We start from the raw sequence: 25,037 nt of genomic DNA on the forward strand, positions 1-25,037 counted from the left end.
GTGAACAGAGAGGATTGTTGAAGAAAACAGTCCTATAAATGCACAAGATATTCAATTAAATGACTGTTAACTCCCAGAGTTAACATGATTTAGGAGCTTTTGATTCTGCTCCTGAGTATTGATTGGATCTTTATTGGCCGTGTGCAAAGTGAAGCAGTTTCACCAATTGCTCTTGCTGTTTTTTTAGTTAGAGCCAGACCAATGGAAATCCACACTGTCATTTAGGAGACTGAGTTGATCCATAATGTATATGACAAGCTTGTTATAGTCCATTACACAATATAAATGGTCTTCTTCACACAATTCCCATTGATTTCCCTAAATAAGACGATAGTAGTGGTAATGAATTGCATTCATATAGCTCCTTTCAACAGAGTTTATGAAATATGAATATTGTGTAAATAAATATGATACAACTCAATTTCGTTTTGCCATTCTGCATGTACAGAACATCACCAATAGTAATTTAAGATGACAAATTATCAGTTAAGGGAGCAAGTCGAACAACGAATTTATCTCGGCAACTTTTTCAAACAAGAAAAACAAGAAAAGCTATAGACGGTGTTCCCATGGCCTGTCCCCTCAGCTGTCGTCTTGTTGATTTGGCTAATGTTTAGTTGTTCTGTTTGTCTTAGATCACGGAGCTTCACAATATCAAGAACATTACACGGATGCCCCGGGAGACCAAGAAACACGCAATGGCAATCATCTTCTACGACGAGACTTCCAAGACATTTGCCTGTGAGTCAGGTAAGCAATGCAACGCTGGGGAACGGAGGGGGGCAGGGAGGGAGGGATGGTGGATGAAGAAGGGGGGAGGGATGAAGAGTACGGGGGAGAGAGAGGGAGAAAGCAATAGAAGAGAGAAAAGAACAGAGAAGGGATAGGTTAGAGAGAGAGAGAGAGAGAGAGAGAGAGAGAGAGAGAGAGAGAGAGAGAGAGAGAGAGAGAGAGAGAGAGGAGAGAGAGGGAGAGAGAGAGAGAGAGAGAGAGAGAGAGAGAGAGAGAGAGAGAGAGAGAAAGACAATTAAGTGCTGAAGGTATTCCAAGCGCCAGACATGTGATTCTGTACTGTATTAGCTAAGACGGGTGGGTGTGTGTGTGGGTTTGTGTGGAGGGGTACTTGGGTATTATATATATATGGTTGCATCCTCTGGGTCCTGGTAGAGCAGAATGCTGTGATCTGATAGGTTGTAATGAATTCTGCTGCAGGGACTGGCTGAGTTAATAGTGTTAAGAGTCTTTATAGAGAACTAAAGAGAAACACGGAGAGATAGAGGAGGATGGATATTGGATTCATAGTGATAACGGGATGGGGAGGGAAAGAGAGTGAGAGAGAACGATTGGGAAGAGTGTATGAGAGGGATAGGGATAGAGGTAGGGAGAGAGAGAGAGAGAGAGAGAGAGAGAGAGAGAGAGAGAGAGAGAATGATTGGGAAGAGTGAATGAGAGTGATAGGGATTAGAGGTAGAGAGAGAGAGACATTGGGGATGAGAGATAAATAGCGTGAGTAGTGGTCCTGCAGAGATATTAGCACCTCTCCTCTCCTATCCTATCCTATCCTATCCTATCCTATCCTATCCTATCCTATCCTATCCTCCCCATTCGTCTCCTCTCCTCTCCTCTCCTCTCCTCTCCTCTCCTCTCCTCTCCTCTCCTATCCTATCCTATCCTCCCCATTCGTCTCCTCTCCCATTCTCTTATCTTTCTTCTTCTCTCCTCTCCTGTAATGTCACAAACAGAGAAGTAAACAGTAGTTAATTGGGCACTGGGTGGAAGAGACATACACAAACAAACAAGGACAGTGATCTGCTGTAGACAAGTTGCAGGTGATTTTAGTGCCTGTGTGAGTGTGTGTGCGTGTGCACGTGTGCTGATGTGCTGTTGTGAGCTGTAGCAGTGGATCTCAGGGGATAGATTATGTGCCTTATGGGGTGCAGTGAACTCTATCTCCACTCACTCCCCTCTCCCCTCACACCATTCTCTATGTCTCTCTCTCCTATCCCTTTCTCCCTCCTCTCTCTCTCTCTCTATTTATCTCTCTCCAACACACACACACACACACACACACACACACACACACACACACACACACACACACACACACACACACACACACACACACACACACACACACACACACACACACACACACACACACACACACACACACACACACACACACACACACACACACACACAAACAAACAAACAAACAAACAAACGATCAAACACACAAAGCTCACAGTTACGCTGCTGACCCCTCCCTCCCTCCCTCTTCCTGGAGTCCCTTGCCATATGGAGGGATGTGTCTCCCGTGTCCAACACATGGTACTTCACTTCCTGCACTCAATCACACACATGCACACTAGGGCTGGGCGGTGAACCGCATTTTAGTATATACCGACCAGTTTGGATGTTTAATTTACCTTACATACAGTGGGGCAAAAAAAGTATTTAGTCAGCCACCAATTGTGCAAGTTCTCCCACTTAAAAAGACGAGAGAGGCCTGTAATTTTCATCATAGGTACACTTCAACTATGACTATGAGGAAAAAAAAATCCAGAAGATCGCATTGTAGGATTTTTAATGAATTTATTTGCAAATTATGGTGGAAAATAAGTATTTGGTCAATAACTAAAGTTTATCTCAATACTTTGTTATATACCCTTTGTTGGCAATGACAGAGGTCAAACGTTTTCTGTAAGTCCTCACAAGGTTTTCAAACACTGTTGCTGGTATTTTGGCCCATTTCTCCATGCAGATCTCCTCTAGAGCAGTGATGTATTGGGGCTGTTGCTGGGCAACACAGACTTTCAACTCCCTCCAAAGATTTTCTATGGGGTTGAGATCTGGAGACTGGCTAGGCCACTCCAGGACCTTGAAATGCTTCTTAAGAAGCCACTCCTTCGTTGCCCGGGCTGTGTGTTTGGGATCATTGTCATGCGGAAAGACCCAGCCACGTTTCATCTTCATTGCCCTTGCTGATCGAATGAGGTTTTCACTCAAAATCTCACGATACATGGCCCCATTCATTCTTTACTTTACACGGATCAGTCGTCCTGGTCCCTTTGCAGAAAAACAGCCCCAAAGCATGATGTTTCCACCCCCATGCTTCACAGTAGGTATGGTGTTCTTTGGATGCAACTCAGCATTCTTCGTCCTCCAAACACGACGAGTTGAGTTTTTACCAAAAAGTTATATTTTGGTTTCATCTGACCATATGACATTCTCCCAATCTTCTTCTGGATCATCCAAATGCTCTCTAGCAAACTTCAGACAGGCCTGGACATGTACTTGCTTAAGCAGGGGGAAACGTCTGGCACTGCAGGATTTGAGTCCCTGGCGGCGTAGTGTGTTACTGATGGTAGGCTTTGTTACTTTGGTCCCAGCTCTCTGCAGGTCATTCACTAGGTCCCCCCGTGTGGTTCTGGAATTTTTGCTCACCGTTCTTGTGATCATTTTTACCCCACTGGGTGAGATCTTGCGTGGAGCCCCAGATCGAGGGAGATTATCAGTGGTCTTGTATGTCTTCAATTTCCTAATAATTGCTCCCGCAGTTGATTTCTTCAAACCAAGCTGCTTACCTTTTGCAGATTCAGTCTTCCCAAGCTGGTGCAGGTTTACAATTTTGTTTCTGGTGTCCTTTGACAGCTCTTTGGTCTTGGCCATAGTGGAGTTTGGAGTGTGACTGTTTGAGGTTGTGGACAGGTGCCTTTTATACTGATAACAACTTCAAACAGGTGCCATTAATACAGGTAACGAGTGGAGGACAGAGGAGCCTCTTAAAGACAAAATTACAGGTCTGTGAGAGACAGAAATCTTGCTTGTTTGTAGATGACCAAATACTTGTTTTCCACCATAATTTGCAAATAAATTCATAAAAAATCCTACAATGTGATTTTCTGGATTTTCTTTCTCATTTTGTATGTCATAGTTGAAGTGTACCTATGATGAAAATTATCTTTTTAAGTGGGAGAACTTGCACAATTGGTGGCTGACTAAATACTTTTTTACCCCACTGTAACAGTATATCAATGTTTTGTTTATTAAATGTAATAACTGAGTGCTGAAACTAAATATGCTAGACAAGCTGGGATCATTTTGTGTCTGTAAAATGAATTATGCTAGAAATGTTGGTGTAAACACTAATGTGTAAATATTGATTGATAAATACTGATTGATAACCAATCATATGGAAGTAAACTTGGAGTCACGCGATGTTGTGTGGTCCACCAACTACGATTTGGGTCCTTTCCAATAAATACTGAGGGTCTCTGTCACGGATCCCTCCGGAGCTTTCATTACGCACACCTGTCCCCTATTCCCACTGATTAGTTATTGTATAAGTGTGCCCTTTGGGTTCCATTGGGCTGTTGGATTATTGTTACTATGTCCGTTGGTGCATGTGAGAACCTGTGCTGTGTGTTTTGGCTTTCGTGCCATTGTGGATTGCGCAGATGATTACGGGTTTCGTCCCGTGTGTTAATCATTGTGCACATGTGTATTTATTCGAGGTAATCCTCGCTCTTTTGTTTGGGTTTCAACCCTGTGTTTTGCATCGTGTTTGCTTGGTCTTCGTCCCCGTGCCTTTACATGGTGTGCCATAATTTGGGTGTAAATTAAACCCCTATTACGCATTCCTGCGCCTGTCTCCCGAACCCTTTATACCAACGTGACAGTCTTATTATGGTGACAAATAAAAAATGATCTTGCTCTTTTGTCTATAAAAATCTCATAATGTATGCAAGTGTTACTAGGACTCTGGGGGGACTTGGCCTATCCGCAGGGGGTACTTGAAGGGTACTCCGAGCAGAGCAGAATTCAGTTGGTGGTACAGTAACCGATAAACGTTGGGAACCACTGATGTAGGCTATACCCGCACTGTATCTGTAAGCTGTTGGCTAGAGCGCACTTGTCAATACCAACGTGGGCACACTCGCTATATAACCCAACATTGTCTGTGGGAAACCACTCAGTAGAGTAGAAAATTGCCATGGAAACCCATTTCACTTTTTATGCAGTACATGGGAATTGAACCACAAAGGTATTTTGATGTGCAGCTACGTCATCACGTACAGCCTTTCATCAGAAACAAGTCCATTTGATGGAAGCACATCTCTGGTGGGAAAGTGGGCATATTCTTTTTATGCAGATTTTAGAATAATTGCATAAAAATCTGTCGCTATTGGATGGAAACGTAGTTATAGAGGAGAGTAACTATTCTGATAAAGAAAACTGTACATTTTTCACAATATAGAGACATACAAAGACAAAACAAATGTAGTAATTACTACATACATGTATGCTGATTTTGTTTTTGATTGAACAGTATAAAACAATTACTTATGAAGCATATCTGCAACTTTTATAAAAAATACAGTCAAATACAGTCATACCTTCACAAATATCATGATATGATATTTTGGCCATGCCGGCCAGCCTTAAGGCACGCACGCACACACTTTCTCTATTTCTCTCCCATGTCCACCCCATGCAGGAAGCTGCCCTCCCAGTGTCCTTCACTTCCTGTGCTCTCTCTGTGGTACTGTGCCAGTGTCAGCCTCTTTTCTCTCTCACTCCCTCTTGCTCCTTCACACTGCTAGTTTTTAAAAAACTGATGTCTAGATCTCTTATCTCTTCCACCCCCCCCCTCTCTCTCTCTCTCTCTCTCTCTCTCTCTCTCTCTCTCTCTCTCTCTCTCTCTCTCTCTCTCTCTCTCTCTCTCTCTCTCTCTCTCTCTCTCTCTCTGTCTCTGTCTCTCTCTCTCTCTCTCTCTCTCTCTCTCTCTCTCTCTCTCTCTCTCTCTCTCTCTCTCTCTCTCTCTCTCTGTCTCTCTCTCTCTCTCTCTCTCTCTCTCTCTCTCTCTCTCTCTCTCTGTCTCTCTCTCTCTCTCTCTCTCTCTCTCTCTCTCTCTCTCTCTCTGTCTCTCTGTCCCTCTCTCTCTCTCTCTCTCTCTCTCTCTCTCTCTCTCTCTCTCTCTCTCTCTCTCTCTCTCTCTCTCTCTCTCTCTGTCTCTCTCTCTCTCTCTCTCTCTCTCTCTCTCTCTCTCTCTCTCTCTCTCTCTCTCTCTCTCTCTCTCTCTCTCTCTTTCTCTCTCTCTGTCTCTCTCTCTCTCTCTCTCTCTCTCTTCTCTCTCTCTCTCTCTCTCTCTCTCTCTCTCTCTCTCTCCCTCTCTCTCTCTCTCTCTGTCTCTCTCTCTCTCTCTCTCTCTCTCTGTCTCTCTCTCTCTCTCTCTCTCTCTCTCTCTCTCTCTCTCTCTGTCTCTCTCTCTCTCTCTCTCTCTCTCTCTCTCTCTCTCTCTCTCTCTCTCTCTCTCTCTCTCTCTCTGTCTCTCTCTCTCTCTGTCTCTCTCTCTCTCTCTCTCTCTCTCTCTGTCTCTCTCTCTCTCTCTCTCTCTGTCTCTCTCTCTCTCTCTCTCTCTCTCTCTCTCTCTCTCTCTCTCTCTCTCTCTCTCTCTCTCTCTCTCTCTCTCTCTCTCTCTCTCTCTCTCTCTCTCTCTCTGTCTCTCTGTCTCTCTCTCTCTCTCTCTCTCTCTCTCTCTCTCTCTCTCTCGGTGCATGCTGGGTGTTTTGGAGTTTGAGTGTTTGGTGTGGAAAGCTCTATCCTAACTAACTTTCTTGATTCTATTCTTTTCTTTACATGTTATTTTCTATGGTGGAGGGTTAATGCAATATTTGTTTTTAGCGGTATCCAAAGTTTCTTTTTTCAAAGTTAGGGTGGAAGAGGACAGAGTAACATTCCGGGGGTTGCAAGGTATAGTGTGCGCAATGGCTTCTCAGCCTAGTGCGCAAGAGACGCTGTCGATTCAGCATGGTTTCAGGTGTGTTCCTGAGAACGGAGTTAAGGTGGAGGAGGTTCTGCTCGCGGTCGGTGAACAGGTAGGAGCTGAGTTTATACATTCTGCTTCTAGAATGAACAAGGCGGTGGTTGTGTTCATGAAAAGAGCTAATTTGGTCGGTAGGCTAATTGCTAGCGGAATATTTGTAAGGGATGTGTTGGTGTCAATTTCACTCTCTCTACCCCTTCAACAAGAGTTGTAGTGGCAAATTTGCCTCCGTTTATTACGGATGATCAAATTAGGAAAGAGCTGAGTCGTTTTGGTAAGTTTGCTAGCGGTTTCCGTGTACTGTCAGCAGGTTTTCAGGCAGATGCCGTTAAGCACGTTGTTTCATTCAGGAGGCAAGTGTTTATGTTTCTGAACAATAATGAGCAACAGCTAAATGTGCATTTTAAAGTGAGGCATGGGGAAGGGCTCTATGCAGGTTTTGCCAGCACAGATAGTCTACGGTGTTTTGAATGTGGGGATTTGGGGCACAAGAGCTTTGCGTGCCCACATAAAGGCCATAGACAAGGGGAGGGTACGAGCGCAAGGGGAAATCGAGGTGAAAATGCAGGGGGTAAGGAGATGCAGACAGCAGAGGCTGGGCCTAGTCAGTCTAGAGATGGTGGTGTAGATGAGGCTGGGTCTAGTCAGGCTAGAGATGGTGGGGTAGCTGAGGCTGGGTCTAGTCAGGCTAGAGATGGTGGGGTAGCTGAGGCTGGGCCTAGACATGCTATGGAGGGTGGTATAGCTGAGGCTGGCCCTAGTCATGCTATGGAGGGTGTTGTAGCTGAGGCTGGCCCTAGTCATGCTATGGAGGGTGTTGTAGCTGAGGCTGGCCCTAGTCATGCTATGGAGGTGGTGCAGATGATACTGCGTCTAGTCAGGTTATTCTAGTGGATGAGGAGAGTATAGTGGGAAGTGTAAGAGATTAGGGGAGGAGGAGGAGGGTGTCAAGAGGAAAAGAAAAAGGGTGTGGACAAAGGCACCATGGAAATGTTGCCTGTTGCTGTGGGTGAGGCCCTAACCAGAGAGAAAGGGCAGGTGGTCAGGGTGGGAGATAGAGAAGAGGAGGAAAGTGAGTCTGAGGAAGAGGATGAGGAGGTATTTTTTCAGACTCCTCTTCAATTGGCCCGGAGCTGACAGCCAGTCAACCAGAGGGGTCTAAGTACACGTTGAGAGAACTGACAAGGTTCCTGAATGAGACTAAGGGGAAAAAAGTTAATCTTGAGGCTTTTTTCCTGATCCTAGAAAGTTTGTAAGATCAGTACAACATGCTATGAGAAATGAGGGGCATGGTGTCCTCTCACCCAAGAAACGGTTTAGGTTGAGGAAGTGGGTCACAACAGTGCGTAAAGGTTTACCTTCAGACACTGTTTAAATGTTTAATTTCTTACTGACACTGGGGCTTTTTGAGCTTTGCTATTGGTCTATTTCTCTGCTGGCTTTTCTCCCACTTCTTATGGAGACTCTTCGGGTAGGCTCGCTCAATATAAATGGCGCCAGAGATGCGGGAAAGAGGAGTGTGTTGAGTGAATATGTAAAACATAAACAAGTACAGGTGTTGTTTCTGCAGGAGACGCATAGTGATGTGGTGAATGAAGTTGATTGGGGGCTCTGGTGGAAAGGGGCAAGTGTGTTGAGCCATGGGACAAATCTTAGTGCAGGGGTGGCAGTCCTTTTTGCACCGGGTCTGGCTGTAAAAATTTGCTCCTCAAAGGAGGTGTGTAGGGTAGGTTGCTTGTTGTTAAAGCAGAAATTAACAACATGTGTTTTGTCTTTATAAATGTGTATGCGCCTAACACAGGGAGAGAAAGAGGGGTTCTATTTGGGAGTCTTAGACAGGAACTCTCACAAGTAGCGCCTGAGGAGACGCTGGTGATCGGAGGTGACTGGAACTGTACAATGGATTTTACAAAAGACAGAAATGGGGAAGAGCCTCATTCAGTGTCAGTGGGAGTGTTAAGGGACATCTTTAATCAGTTTGACCTAGTGGATGTTTGGAGAACTAAACATCCAAACACAAGACAGTATACGTGGGTGAAGGTTTTTGGGGCTAGGGTGAGTGCAGCTCGACTTGATCGTTTTTACATGTCCAGGAATCAGAGCAATAGGCTTCTGAGTGCTACCATTCTCCCAGTGGGGTTTTCGGATCACCACATAACCATGGCTCGGCTGTCTATTTCACCAGGGCCCCGGCAGGCATCTTATTGGAAGTTCAATGTAAAGCTCTTACAAGATGCCACTTTTTGCTCAGGTTTCCAGACTTTTGGGAAAGATGGGGGCAGCGAAGAGAGGAGTATGAGTCTCTGAGTCAGTGGTGGGATGTGGGGAAAGTGCAAATTCGGCTTTTCTGTCAACAGTACACAGCTCTCTCATCCTCAGAGGCAAGGAGAGTGTTGGGGGAACTAGAGCGGTGTATTAGTGAGATGGAGGTAGAGATGGTGGGGCAAGGCAATGTAGGCCTCCAGGCTAACTTAGCCGGTACGTAGGGACCTGGGCAGTTTTTTCCAGGTTAAAGCAAAGGGAGCACTTGTAAGAGCTAGGTTCTCCATGCTCAAGGAGATGGATGCTCCCAGCTCCTTCTTCTTTGGTTTGGAAAGACAGAGCAGTGAAGCCAAGGGTATGCATTGTCTACGGCTGTCTGATGGGCGGGTGACCTCTGTGGTGGGGGAGATGCGGGAGCGGACTGTGGAGTTTTATACTGAATTGTATAGGGCAGAAATGTGTGATCCTATGTGTGCTCAGGTCTTGTTCGCAGGACTCCCTAAGCTCTCTCGGGCACAGAGGGATGAAATGGACATTCCTCTGTTGTCACATGAACTGGCAGAGGCAGTAACCCAGATGTCCCCGGTCGTGCACCCGGGGTTGATGGACTTCCAGTGGAATTTTACAAAAATTCTGGGGAACAATTGGACAGGATTTCTTTTGCGTGTTGCGAGAATGCATAGGGGTAGGAGAGTTGCCGATGAGCTGCCGTCGGGCGGCTCTGACTCTCCTGCCCAAAAAAGGGGACTTGTGTGAACTTAAGAACTGGAGGCCTGTGGCGTTACTCTGTGCGGACTACAAGATTTTTGCCAAGGTCCTCTCTAACAGACTGAAGTCCCATCTGGACTCTATAATACACAAGGACCAGACATATTGTGTACCGGGACGCTCAATCACGGACAACTTGTTCTTGATTAGGGACATGTTGGACTTGTCGAGAGGTTCTAATGTGAACTTTGGACTGGTCTCTTTAGATCAAGAGAAGGCTTTTGATAGAGTGGATCATGAGTATCTGTTTAATGTGATGTCTGTGTTTGGGTTTGGGAAGAGTTTTGTGACCTGTGTGAAGCTGTTGTATGCTGGGGCGTCATGTATGGTTAAGGTGGGAGGGGGCTCAGTAGGCCAGTCTGGGTGAGACGGGGCATTAGACAAGGATGCCCTCTATCTGGGCAGCTGTACACACTAGCCATTGAGCCTTTTTAGGACTGCTACGCAGGAGACTGCGGGGAGTGTGCTGGACAGGCATGGATGTGGTGACAGGAATTGCAGTCTCAGCATATGCAGATGATGTTTCTGTGATGGTCAGGGATGGGCAAGATATGCAGGAACTAGAGACCAGTCTGAAGGTGTATGAGGGAGCTTCATCAGCTAAGGTAAACTGGGAAAGAGCAAAGCTCTGTTATGTGGGGCATGGGGGATAGGGCTCCTCCTCTGCTTCCAGGGGTTTGCAGTGGGGTTGTGAAGGGCTTAAAGTGTTGGGGGTGTACCTGGGCTCGGAGAGGTGGGTCAGCAAGAACTGGGAGGGGCTGACACAGGCAGTGGTGTCAAGACTGGCCAGGTGGAGGTGGCTCCTGTCCCAAGTGTCATATAGAGGGAGGGTGCTGATAATCAACAACCTGGTGGCATCTTCCTTGTGGCATAAACTGGCTGTCCTCAACCCCCCGCCGGTCTGCTTGCAGACCTGCAACGCAAGCTGGTGGACTTTTTTTGGTCAGGACATCACTGGCTGAAGGCAGCAGTTTTGTACATGACCGTCCACGAAGGAGGACAGGGCCTGGTGGAACTGGAGAGCAGGATGGCTGCTTTCAGACTAAAGGCGGTGCAGAGACTGCTGTACCACACTGATGTTGGCTGGAGGGAACCAGCATGCGCTGCTGAGGAGAGCTGGCGGATTAGGGTTGGACCGGCAGCTGTTCCTCATGAAGCTGGAGAGGCTGAGTACAGCAGGTCTCTCAGAGTTTTACTCTGCGGTGCTGAGGGCCTGGCAGCTGCTAAGGCCCACACGAGAAGGGGGTGTGGAGCCTGGGCAGTGGGTGTGGGAGGAGCCCATCTTCCACAACCCAGCCATCCCTTTGAGATCGGTTCAGTCGGCCACCCTGCAGAGGCAACTGATGGCAGGGGGTTTACAAAGGCTGGGTGACCTGAGACTGCTGGGAGAGGAGGGGTGGAAAACCCCGGAGGTCTTGGCGCAACAAACAGGAATAACGTCTCTTAGGCTGCTGGAGAGATTCCTGGAGGAGGTCCAGGAGGCACTGTCTGAGCCGGTAAGGGGGGTGTTTGAGAGGCCAAAGGGAGAGGGGCCACCAATGTTCCCGCCACTGCAGGTGACGGCAGAGACTGGAGACTGGCAAGGGGGTCTGGAGGACTTGTTAGATTTTAACACTCCGAGCCTGGGGGAGTTTGAGGGGGTGGGAGGTAAAGCCCTCTACAACCTCTGCGTTAAGGTGAGGAGCATTAGAAGCCTAACAGGAGTGAAGGCACATCAGTGGCAGGGGTATGTGGGGGCGGAGAGTATGGTGGGTTTTAGATGGAGGGCTCTCTACAAACCCCCAGTACCAAAGAGGTCAGGGGACCTCCAGTGGAGGGTTCTTCATGGAGCCCTGGCCACTAACAGCTGGTTGGCACGGGTTGATCCGGGAATTGGGCAGGGGTGTCCTTTCTGTCAAATGAAAGAAACTGTAATTCATGTGTTTTCTGTGTGCACCAGGTTAATGCCATTAATGTCTCTGTTGGAATGTCTGTGTGACAGGTTGGGGGTGGTTTTTGCTGTTGGGATGTTTATAATGGGATACAGGTATTCGAGTAAGGAGAAAGAAAAATGTGTTTTGTTGAATTTTCTGTTTGCTCAGGCAAAGTTAGCTATTTGGCTAACAAGGAGGAACAGGGTCAAAGGTGGGGGATAACAGACCCTTTACTACTGTTTCATGGGATGGTCTCTGCGCGCCTTAGGGTTGAGTTTGAGTTCTATAAAATGATCAAATGTGTGGAGATGTTTGAGGAGATATGGTGTGTTGGGGGGCTGTCTGTATTGCTGGGAAGATGTTTTGGATATACGGTTGTAGGAGATGGTTTTTGTGTATTTTTATTTTTATTTTTTTATTTATTTTAGGAGTGGGGGGTGAGTTTTAAATGAATTAAGAATGTTTCAATAAAGCAAGACCAAAAGTCAAAAGTCTCTCTCTCTCTCTCTCTCTCTCTCTCTCTCTCTCTCTCTCTCTCTCTCTCTCTCTCTCTCTCTCTCTCTCTCTCTCTCTCTCTCTCCTCACTCTCTCTCTCTCTCTCTCTCTTCTCCTCTGTCTCTGTCCAGGCTCCTCTCTCTCTCTCTTTGTTTATGTGATTTTCCACTCGGCTCTCTCTCTACTCTCTGTCTGAGTTTCTCCCCTGACTCGCTCTCTCTTCTTCTCTTTCCCAGAGTTGACACAGGCTCAGATAAAGTGTTTGTTTATGTGATTTTCCACAAGAGAGCTCTTACAGTGTGTGAGTTTAGACTTTATCAGAGGACACAGGCTCAGTATGTGCGTGAAATGGACCGAGGCTCTTAAGTACAGAGATTTATCAGTGTGTGTGTGTGTATGTGCGTGTGTGTGTGTGTGTGTGTGTGGTGTGTGTGTGTGTGTGTGTGTGTGTGTGTGTGTGTGTGTGTGTGTGTGTGTGTGTGTGTGTGTGTGTGTGTGTGTGTGTGTGTGTGTGTGTGTGTGTGTGTGTGTGTGTGTGTGCGGATGAACAAGGCCACAACCTCAGGCAAGGTCAGTCTAGGGAACAGACCCTTTACCCACTTTACCCATTTCCAAATGAAGGTTCTTAAGTGGTTCTTCCTCAGCTCTTAAGGTTCCTTGGAGCACTGTTGCCGCATAAAAACAACTTTGAGTTAAGTGTGGGGTTTTTGATGTGGCATCTACGCTTCTTCAGAATTCTTAAAGGTTCTTGAAATGTCTATTGAAGCCTGCAAATATGTCCCTTTCATAGCACACAGCAATTTGTCCAGTGTTAACTAGTGTTGAGTTTTCAGTGTAACATTTCTAGGGTTAATTCAACAGTTAATCAGTGGTGTAAAAGAACCCCAGAGTTGGTGTTAATAACTAGAGTTGAACCAAAACCATGGCCATCACTATCATATTCCCCAGCATGCTCTTTTGCAGGTGGATTTTCAGAATTGTTTCTTTCAATATCTATGTTTTTGCATGGATGTTTATTGATTAATTAAACTTATGCTACTCAAATATAAATAACATACATTTTTCTAAACTGTTCCAATGTGTTATTAGGACTCATTGCACCTGTTATATCTTAGTCTTTCCGAGCCTGGTAGTCATTCCAAATGCAGGTGAATAAAAATTCTAAATGGTGTATATCCCTAGTCTGGATTCCAATTGGAATTACACATTGTTTTGCAATAGTGTGACTTGCATGCCAGCATAGTGTGACTTGCATGCCAGCATAGTGTGACTTGCATGCCAGCATAGTGTGACTTGCATGCCAGCATAGTGTGACTTGCATGCCAGCATAGTGTGACTTGCATGCCAGCATAGTGTGACTTGCATGCCAGCATAGTGTGACTTGCATGCCATCATAGTGTGACTTGCATGCCAGCATAGTGTGACTTGCATGCCAGCATAGTGTGACTTGCATGCCAGCATAGTGTGACTTGCATGCCAGCATAGTGTGACTTGCATGCCAGCATAGTGTGACTTGCATGCCAGCATAGTGTGACTTGCATGCCAGCATAGTGTGACTTGCATGCCTTGTGTGTTCTGTAAACTATGAGTTTCAGGCCACTGTATTAGGGTAAAACTGGGCTGTATTGTCTTTCTGGTCCTTCTGTGGCTCAGTTGGTAGAGCATGGCGCTTGTAACGCCAGGGTAGTGGGTTCGATTCCCGGGACCACCCATACGTAGAATGTATGCACACATGACTGTAAGTCGCTTTGGATAAAAGCGTCAGCTAAATGGCATATATTATTTAAGAATGACATTTTAATGAATGAAATCAACAACCATGTCTATGTCACTAGCAAAAAGTCATGAGTGGTACAAGTACCTTGAAAATGAACCCGAAAGGCATCCTGGGAACTATGCAAATAAAAATCCCCAAATGGTTTTTTCAAAGAACCATCCCATTTATGGTTCTTCAGAGACTCTAAAAGGGTTCCCCTATGGCATCACTAATGCATCACTATGGCATCACTATGGCATCACTATGGCATCACTAATGCATCACTATGGCATCACTAATGCATCACTATGGCATCACTCTCAATAACATTATTTGGTTCCAATTTGCACTTTTGTTTTTAAGAGTGTACACACACACACACACACAGTTCCACATGCATCTCTATACACATCAGTGACCACAGTGCCATGTCCTGGAGCTCCTTTGGGAAGAGACCAGGGAGAAGTAGACAACACACAGATAAACAACTCAGTCTGACTCTCATTTCATAGCTCAGTAACTCTCATCCACATTCTACAGTCTGGAATCTTACTTTCCATTGTAAACAGAGCTTTCTCCATCTTTAGAGGAAGACATTGGTATTCACCAACAACTGTCTTTCTGTTTGCTGTGTGAGGGAGTGAGAATTTGATTCATGAAACCATCAGCCTCCACTTAGTGGTTAATTAAACAATTCAATAACACCCCTCCTCTTCCCTCACCACTGCCAAGAGTGCCCGAGTTGAGCTTTTCGAGACTTGTGCACACGGCAGCGTATGTGGTGTATGTGTTTGTGTGTGTTCATGTTCATCTTCCTGTTCCTGTTTGTGTGTGCATGTGTGCCTCGGAGAGAGATAAGGTGTGTGTAACTGATTAAGAGAGAGGAGATATTATCGACTTGTATGGGTTTGATTAAAAGATTGTCACTGTTGCTCCGAGATAATTATTTTCGGATGCATTCACACAATTTCCTTAGAGATCAATCCTGTTAATTGTTTTCTACACCCAGGCTTCCCACCGTTTAATTATATCACCCTATTGGGATAATAAGCTATTGATTTTCTGGTGTTAAGAATGTCAGTTGATCCCCCTGTGTTCTGCTTGTTGATCAAATCTATCCGAGAAAAAATGCTTTATGGCCTTATCCCAGATCTGTACTGGATGTGCTTTAGAAGTACAGTACAGATTGCGGTTGTCACAGTTACCACAATGCTCCATTTTTTATTGGGAAAAAAAGAATAGAGACGGAACTCTATGGTCCTTTAAAAATCTGCTCTATGTACAATATCTTGTGATTTAGCTTGGAACAAATAATTGATGGCCGTGTATATCAGGGGTCTGGTGGTCAAGTGCTGTAGGAGTACAGTATAGGAGAGAGGAGAGGAGAGAGGGAAGAGAGAGAGGGTTAGGGAGGGCAGTGTTGAGAGTGGTCAGAGGGGAGAAAGATGGGATAGCAGAAGAGAGAGAGGAAATGCAGCATTCATCTGGTGTTTTGTGTTCATGAACTGCTTGACTCTTTTCATCAGCAGAGAATCAATCAGATTGATTTTCTCCAGGTTACCACTACCTGATACTCACGTCCGGGGGGCTTTTTTAGTCCACAGTGCATGCTGTATGATTCATCTGTGTGTGTGTGTGTGTGTGTGTACTTTTCTAACTTTGTATGAGCTGGATGCGGAGGAGTGGTACAAGCTGCTGTGTGTGGAGTGTGTATTTCTGCCTGTGTGTTTAACTCTTGTTTTAACTCTGTGTTTAGAGCTGGATGCAGAGGAGTGGTACAAGCTGCTGTGTGTGGAGTGCCTAGGAAGCCGACTGAATGACATCAGTCTGGGAGAACCAGACCTGTTAGCAGCGGGGGTGCAGCGGGAGCAGAGCGGTGAGTCCCCAATTAGAACCCCAGCTAATGGAGGCCATTTTGGGTCAATCCTGCCCCAAACTGGATATGTTTGAGTGCAACTGAGTCCTCAGAGGTTTGTGATAGGGAAACGGTGAGTCTCCAATTAGTCCCTGCCAACAGAGACCATTTTGGGTCGATATTTCCCCCCCAACCATCCCAGCACTTGTAGACGGTTTCATTACCAGCCCAGAAATGTTAGTGCAACAGAGGTCTGTGTGTGTGTTTGTGTGCATCTTTATCTATGTGTGTGTGTGTGTGTGTGTGTGTGTGTGTGTGTGTGTGTGTGTGTGTGTGTGTGTGTGTGTGTGTGTGTGTGTGTGTGTGTGTGTGTGTGTGTGTGTGTGTGTGAACCAGTGTTGCATGCGTATATGTACGGGAGCAGAGTGGTATCTGTGAACGTGTGTAATGTGCACGTGTATGTGTGTGGCTGTCTTCCCCTAATGAGAGGTGCTGAGTGCATCACTGGCTCCCCTCATAATGAAGCTTGTCACAAAAATGAATGAGATTATATCTGCTGGGGCTGAGGCCATGAAATCACTTCCCCCCCATCCAGGAAATAGAAATAGAGAAATGGGAAGGAGGAAAGAAAGGTATAGCTGTTATTAAATGGGGAATGTCTATTCATTTGTAGACTAGCTGTGGAAATGACTGCATGTGTGTGTGTGTGTGTGTGTGTGTGTGTGTGTGTGTGTGTGTGTGTGTGTGTGTGTGTGTGTGTGTGTGTGTGTGTGTGTGTGTGTGTGTGTGTGTGTGTGTGTGTGTGTGTGTGCGTGTGTGTGTGTTTTATAGACTGGCTTTGGAAATGAAAGAATCAAGAATCTGGCCCAAGGTCTCATTTGTGTTTTTACTCCCCTAACAACCTCTTACAGGACGCCTACAATTGCATTTACACATAACTTTGTGCTCTGCCCTCGTTTGAAAAAATCGATATGAATCCGAATGAATCTGAGCAGCCCATCTAGTTCAATGAACAGTAATAACATGTATTTCTCTCTCCCTCAGCGTCGATGTAAAATGACAGGGAAATATTGATTTGTATTCATAACATCGAAGTGGTGCGGTGTGTGAAGAAAGAAAGAGAAACAACAACAGAAATAGAACGCTAAACACTTGTGCTTGTCTCTGCAGCACATATACTAAAATGGGACAAAACTCCACCCTCTGCAGTTAGACTTCAATTAGTGATCACCCAACTACAGGGGCTGATAATTAAATCAAAGTTCATTTTCTCGCTGCTCCTAAAAATAGCCTCATCATATTACATTGCCATTTCATCAGTCCTCACTCTAGACTCATGGCTGTTCTTTTGAAACATTAGGCATAATTAGTGAGTATTAATGTAGATTATGAAGAGCTCTCTGAGAGCTGGTTAAAGTGATTGAGGCTGAGTAGGTCTCTAGTAGAGACTCCAGCTGGTTAAAGTGATTGGGGCTGAGGAGATGTCTAGTAGAGACTCCAGCTGGTTAAAGTGATTGGGGCTGAGGAGGTCTCTAGTAGAGACTCCAGCTGGTTAACATGATTGGGGATGAGGAGGTCTGTAGTAGAGACTCCAGCTGGTTAAAGTGATTGGGGCTGAGGTCTCTAGTAGAGACTCCAGCTGGTTAAAGTGATTGGGGATAAGGTGGTCTCTAGTAGAGACTCCAGCTGGTTAAAGTGATTGGGGATGAGGAGGACTGTAGTAGAGACTCCAGCTGGTTAAAGTGATTGGGGATGAGGAGGTCTCTAGTAGAGACCCCAGCTGGTTAAATTGATTGGGGTTGAGGAGGTCTCTAGTAGAGACTCCAGCTGGTTAAAGTGACTGGGGATGATGAGGTCTCTAGTAGAGACTCCAGCTGGTTAAAGTGATTGAGGCTGAGGAGGTCTCCAGTAGGTACAGGATCTGGTTGGCTGGCTTGAAAAAACTATGACAACGGCGTGGGGTGCGTCTCGATAGTTTAAAGTGGCTTCCTCTCCTTGTCTGCTTTCCTTCACCTGAACAGATAGAGAAAACAGGTTGAATAATTATGATGAAAGAGTAATGAGGGAGATTTGTTACAGTACCACCTGTCCAGTTGTAGTCATTTTAGATGAAGCCACAGTAACACCTGTCCTGTTGGAGTCTGTTTAGATGAAGCTACAGTACCACCTGTCCCGCTGGAGTCAGTTAAGATGAAGCTACAGTACTCCCTGTTCCGTTGTAGTCAGTTTAGATGAAGCTACAGTTCACCTGTCCCGCTGGAGTCAGTTTAGATGAAGCTACAAATTCACCTGTCCCGTTGGAGTCAGTTTAGATGAAGCTACAGTACCACCTGTCCCGCTGGAGTCAGTTTAGATGAAGCTACAGTACCACCTGTCCCGCTGGAGTCAGTTTAGATGAAGCAAAGGAGACGAAGAGAGACAACATTTAAATACTGTTGAGACTTCTTCCGCTACTCCTTAGCAACTGGACGCTGACTTTCACAACGCTCACTGTACTCTCTGTCTCTCTCTCTTTAAATATATCTCTCTCTCTCTACCCCTCTCTCTCTCTCTTTATCTCTCTCTTTATCTCTCTCTCTCTCTCTCCCTCTCTCTCTCTCTCTCTCTCTCTCTCTCTCTCTCTCTCTCTCTCTCTCTCTCTCTCTCTCTCTCTCTCTCTCTCTCTCTCTCTCTCTCTCTCTCTCTCTCTCTCTCTCTCTCTCTCTCTCTCTCTCTCTCTCTCTCTCTCTCTCTCTCTCTCTCTCTCTCTTTATATCTCCCTTTCTCTCTCTCTCTTTATCTCTCTCTCTCTCTCTCTCAAGGAAATAGGAAAATAATAGTCCTTAATGAGAATGATGTAATTTTTCTAGGAGCACGTCTTTATTACTTTAGTCTTTATCAGTCTGTTATGTAAAGTCAATTTGCGCTGAGCAGAGAGCGGCCTCTAAGAACTATTCAATTTTATGTTCATTTTACTTTCTTATAACTTTTTCTGTCTGCCTCATCCATTTTTCATAATTTGAATGAAGTTAAGATTTTGTAAGGAGCTGTCTTTTTTTGTCCATTCAATGCATGGATTTCATGCTTATGCAAGCTGGTTTGAATGATAATTCTGGATTTTAAGTCGGCTCTACAACAGCATGGACTCAAATGCCTTTTCAATGATCAAGTGAAGAAAGTTATTTTAGTGACTCATATAGCCAGAAGTGTACAAAAGTCAAAGTCCCAAAACTGCTGATACTGGGATGTTTTTAGATGGAGTCAGTTTTTGACATTTTTTTAAATTAGGATGGAGTGTATCCTACTGTATGGGCTCTGTCAGATACAGTAATGGTTTCTGGCAAACAGATGAGACCACTGATACTGTGTCTGTCTGTTATTCTGTCGGTCCATACTCCCCAAACCCACCTGATATAACCCTCTGATGACTACTGAAGGACCATGTTTTTATGTGTCCTTTGAGAACATTGATTCGTAGCCTTCGCTACAAGCTGAATGGAAACTTGAAAAGTGGTTCAAAACAGTCCAAATGAAAGGACTGCAATAGATTCTGTCCAAAAGTCCAATGCTCACCTTTGTAACACATCTACCTTGTTATTCTGTCCTTTTAAAAAATTGCTGTGTTGGTTTTTTTCCAGAGCGGTTCAACGTGTACCTGATGCCCACTCCCAACATGGACATCTATGGGGAGTGTACGATGCAGATCACCCATGAGAACATCTACCTGTGGGACATCCACAACGCCCGCGTCAAACTGGTTATGTGGCCCCTCAACTCACTGAGGAGATACGGACGAGACTCCACTTGGTTCACTTTCGAGTCGGGAAGGTATGTTTGTTTTGTGTGTGTGTATGTGTGTGTGTGTGTGTGTGTGTGTGTGTGTGTGTGTGTGTGTGTGTGTGTGTGTGTGTGTGTGTGTGTGTGTGTGTGTGTGTGTGTGTGTGTGTGAGAGAGAGAGAGAGAGAGAATCCATCAAGTTCACCAATGAGACAGGAGGGTGTGCTCACAGTGACACACGGTCACCTCCCAATCCCAATCACATCTCTCCTGGATCGAACCCTAACCCATTCACATCTCTCCTGGATCTGACCCTAACCCATTCACATCTCTCCTGGATCGAACCCTAACCCATTCACATCTCTCCTGGATCTGACCCTAACCCATTCACATCTCTCCTGGATCTGACCCTAACCCATTCACATCTCTCCTGGATCTGACCCTAACCCATTCACATCTCTCCTGGATCTGACCCTAACCCATTCACATCTCTCCTGGATCTGACCCTACCCCATTCACATCTCTCCTGGATCTGACCCTAACCCATTCACATCTCTCCTGGATCTGACCCTACCCCATTCACATCTCTCCTGGATCTGACCCTACCCCATTCACATCTCTTCTGGACCGGACCCTAATCCTAACCCATTCACATCTCTCCTGGATCTGACCCTAATCCAATCACATCTCTCCTGGATCTGACCCTAGCCCATTCACATCTCTTCTGGACCGGACCCTAATCCTAACCCATTCACATCTCTCCTGGATCTGACCCTAATCCTAGCCCATTCACATCTCTTCTGGATCTGACCCTAATCCTAACCCATTCACATCCCTTCTGGATCTGACCCTAATCCTAACCCATTCACATCTCTCCTGGATCTGACCCTAACCCATTCACATCTCTTCTGGATCTGACCCTAACCCATTCACATCTCTCCTGGACCGGACCCTAATCCTAACCCATTCACATCTCTCCTGGATCTGACCCTAATCCTAACCCATTCACATCTCTTCTGGATCTGACCCTAATCCTAAATCATTCACATCTCTTCTGGATCTGACCCTAATCCTAAACCATTCACATCTCTTCTGGATCTGACCCTAACCCATTCACATCTCTCCTGGACCGGACCCTAATCCTAACCCATTCACATCTGTCCTGGATCTGACCCTAACCCTAACCCATTCACATCTCTCCTAGATCTGGGACCGGTTTATCAACAGGAGAGGAAAACTGGTCACATGGGTCCTGATAAACAACACACATATACACACACACACACACACACACACACACACACACACACACACACACACACACACACACACACACACACACACACACACACACACACACAGAGTTACTTTGGGAATAGTCAAAACTTTTTCAAAAGAAGTTTGAACTCTAAACATGTCAGCATATCCACATGTTCCACCCCCTCCAGGCTATGAGATGACAGGGTGTATCTGCTTTCTGTAGGCATATCTGTACCTCATGTTTTCTCTGTGTGTTCTAACCTGTGTACGTATCTGAAATAAAACTCTATTGCCCCCCCCCTCTTCCCCCTCTCTTCCCCACCCTCCACTCTCTCTCCCTTCCCCTCTCTCTCTCCCCCCTCTCCCCCTGCACTCCCCCCACTCTCTCTCTCCCCTCCCTCTCTCTCTCTCCCCCACTCTCTCTCCCCTCCCCATTCTCTCTCCCCCTCTCTCCACCTCCCCACTCTCCCTCCCCTCCCCATTCTCTCTCCCCCTCTCTCTCCACCTCCCCACTGTCTCCCCTCCCCACTCTCTCCCCTCCCCATTCTGTCTCCCCGCCCCACTCCCCCCCCTCTCTCCCCTCCCCACTTTCTCTCCCCTCCCCATTCTCTCTCCCCTCCCCACTCTCTCTCCCCCTCTTTCTCCCCTCCCCACTCTCTCTCCCCCTATTCCCTCTCCCCCTCTCTCTCCACCTCCCCACTCTCTCTCCCCCTCTCTCTCCCCTCCCCCTCTCTCTCCCCCCTCTCTCTCCCCTCCCCATTCTCTCCCCCTCTCTCTCCCCTCCCCACTTTCTCTCCCCTACCCACTCTCTCTCTCCCTCCCCACTCCCCCCTCTCTCTCCCCTCCCCACTCTCTCTCCCCCTCCCCTCTCTCTCCCTCCCCTCTCTCTCCCTCCCCATTCTCTCCCCCTCTCTCTCCCTCCCCACTTTCTCTCCCCTGCCCACTCTCCCTCCCCTCCCCACTCCCTCCCCTCTCTCTCCCTTCCCCACTCTCTCTCCCCCCTCTCTCTCCCCTCCCCATTCTCTCTCCCCCCTCTCTCTCCACCTCCCCACTGTCTCCCGTCCCCACTCTCTCTGTCTCTAGGATGTGTGACACGGGGGAGGGTCTGTTTACGTTCCAAACGCGGGAGGGAGAGATAATCTACCAGAGAGTCCACTCAGCCACCCTGTCCATCGCACAGCAACATGAGAGGATGATGGTAGAGATGAAGAAGAGCTCACAGGTAACACGCACAGACACACATAGTACACACACACACACACACACACAGACACACATAGTACACACACACGCACACACAGACAGACATAGTACACACACACACACACACACACACACACACACACACACACACACACACACACACACACACACACACACACACACACACACACACACACACACACACACACACACACACACACAAATTCCCTGTGGATATGGCCTATGCTTCTTTCCTCTCTCTATGGTCAGTATGCTGTATTTACGTATGGTTTTCTAAGGCTTGATGAGCCCTGGCCATATGGCCATGTTCCTGGACTCCCTCCATATGGGAATACTGCAGAGTATACTGAAATACATGAATTACATGAAGAGGTTGTGGAACACAGTGGACAGTGGACACAGTGGTTATGGGTCATCATACCACAAATAGGACTTTTAGGTTCTAAAGAGATGTACTCGATATAATTGAAAGAGAAAATTGCAGTGACTGTAGTTTAAAACACACGTTTAGCTTTCATATCATGGTATTGATCAAATGTTGTGAATTTGTACTGCATGTCATTTGTCCACAATATGCAGTAGCTACCTGTAATGCCTGTGGCTGTTTTTCCTACTTTGCATTCCCTAGAGGTGACTATACCCAGAGATAACAATTGCATCCCAAATTGCACCCTAATCCCTATCAAAACTAGTGGTCTAAAGTAGTGCACTATAGAGACCGTCAGCTGCCATTTGGGACGCAGCCCAACACACTGAAGATGATGTTGTTGTTGTTGTCTCTGTTTCAGACCCACTCCAACCAGACAACGTTAACCAAGTCCATTTCTCTGCCTCGCAGTGCCTACTGGCATCACATAATGCGCCAGAACAGCGTGGGAGACATCTACAGCTACCAAGGTACAAACAGCAGAGCTCAGCTAGGCAGCCCAACAGCATTATCTGAACACGCACACGCACGCAGGAACACATTACCAGTAATGCTACCTGCTGGTAATATTGCAAGTAATATTCAATACCCCTGTAGTTCAACAGGACAGTGTAACAGTATCAAAATCGGCAACTCTTAAGTCAATCAGTGATTTTATGACAACCAGCAAATAAATTAATGGTTGTATGTCTTCCCACAACGGCAAATATTTAAAACACAGCTAATCATGTAGGATTACAATATGACATGTCAGACATACAACATGCTCATCTGCACCATCGAGAGCATCTTGACTGGCTGCATCAGCGCTGGGTATGGCAACGTCTTGGCATCCGACCGCTAGGCGCTATAGAGGGTAGTGGGTATGGCAACTTCTTGGCATCCGACCGCTAGGCGCTATAGAGGGTAGTGGGTATGGCAACTTATTGGCATCCGACCGCTAGGCGCTATAGAGGGTGGGTGGCAATGGCATCCGACGCTCTTGGCATCCGACCGCTAGGCGCTATAGAGGGTAGTGGGTATGGCAACTTCTTGGTCTTGGGCATCCGACCGCTAGGCGCTATAGAGGGTAGTGGGTATGGCAACTTCTTGGCATCCGACCGCTAGGCGCTATAGAGGGTAGTGGGTATGGGGCAACGTCTTGGCATCCGACCGCTAGGCGCTATAGAGGGTGGTGGGTATGGCAACGTCTTGGCATCCGACCGCTAGGCGCTATAGAGGGTAGTGGGTATGGCAACGTCTTGGCATCCGACCGCTAGGCGCTAGGGTAGTGGGTATGGCAACGTTGACATCCGACCGCTAGGCGCTATAGAGGGTAGTGGGTATGGGGGCATAGTGGGTATGGCAACTTCTTGGCATCCGACCGCTAGGCGCTATAGAGGGTAGTGGGTATGGCAACTTCTTGGCATCCGACCGCTAGGCGCTATAGAGGGTAGTGGGTATGGCAACTTCTTGGCATCCGACCGCTAGGCGCTATAGAGGTAGTGGGCGCTGGCATCCGAGAGGGTAGAGGGTAGTGGGTATGGCAACGTCTTGGCATCCGACCGCTAGGCGCTATAGAGGGTAGTGGGTATGGCAACTTCTTGGCATCCGACCGCTAGGCGCTATAGAGGGTAGTGGGTATGGCAACTTCTTGGCATCCGACCGCTAGGCGCTATAGAGGGTGGTGGGTATGGCAACGTCTTGGCATCCGACCGCTAGGCGCTATAGAGGGTAGTGGGTATGGCAACTTCTTGGCATCCGACCGCTAGGCGCTATAGAGGGTAGTGGGTATGGCAACTTCTTGGCATCCGACCGCTAGGCGCTATAGAGGGTAGTGGGTATGGCAACGTCTTGGCATCCGACCGCTAGGCGCTATAGAGGGTAGTGGGTATGGCAACGTCTTGGCATCCGACCGCTAGGCGCTATAGAGGGTAGTGGGTATGGCAAGCAACGCTCTAGTGGGGCATCCTTGGACCGCTAGGCGCTATAGAGGGTAGTGGGTATGGCAACTTCTTGACATCCGACCGCTAGGCGCTATAGAGGGTAGTGGGTATGGCAACTCTTGGCATTGGCATCCGATCCGACCGCTAGGCGCTATAGAGGGTAGTGGGTATGGCAACGTCTTGGCATCCGACCGCTAGGCGCTATAGAGGGTAGTGGGTATGGCAACGTCTTGGCATCCGACCGCTATAGAGGGTAGGCGCTATAGAGGGTAGTGGGTATGGCAACGTCTTGGCATCCGACCGCTAGGCGCTATAGAGGGTAGTGGGTATGGCAACGTCTTGGCATCCGACCGCTAGGCGCTATAGAGGGTGGTGGGTATGGCAACGTCTTGGCATCCGACCGCTAGGCACTATAGAGGGTGGTGGGTATGGCAACGTCTTGGCATCAGACCGCTAGGCGCTATAGAGGGTGGTGGGTATGGCAACGTCTTGGCATCCGACCGCTAGGCGCTATAGAGGGTAGTGGGTATGGCACAGAACATCACTGGGGCCGAGAACATCACTGGG

General features: G+C 47.0%; 1 protein-coding gene across 1 annotated transcript in view; it reads left to right on the forward strand.

Moving 5' to 3' along the window:
* The window catches only part of dok6 (docking protein 6), a 97,103-nt gene that overhangs the window by 30,022 nt on the left and 42,044 nt on the right, over window positions 1-25,037 (forward strand). Inside the window, exons 3-7 of the mRNA XM_052483476.1 lie at window positions 636-750; window positions 15,780-15,899; window positions 19,496-19,685; window positions 21,978-22,116; window positions 22,907-23,015. Of these exons, the coding sequence (XP_052339436.1) occupies window positions 636-750; window positions 15,780-15,899; window positions 19,496-19,685; window positions 21,978-22,116; window positions 22,907-23,015 (673 nt within the window). The remainder of the gene's footprint in view (window positions 1-635; window positions 751-15,779; window positions 15,900-19,495; window positions 19,686-21,977; window positions 22,117-22,906; window positions 23,016-25,037) is intronic.

Source organism: Oncorhynchus keta, chromosome 28 (assembly GCF_023373465.1).
Source record: "Oncorhynchus keta strain PuntledgeMale-10-30-2019 chromosome 28, Oket_V2, whole genome shotgun sequence".
NCBI classification, from domain to species: Eukaryota; Metazoa; Chordata; class Actinopteri; order Salmoniformes; family Salmonidae; genus Oncorhynchus; species Oncorhynchus keta.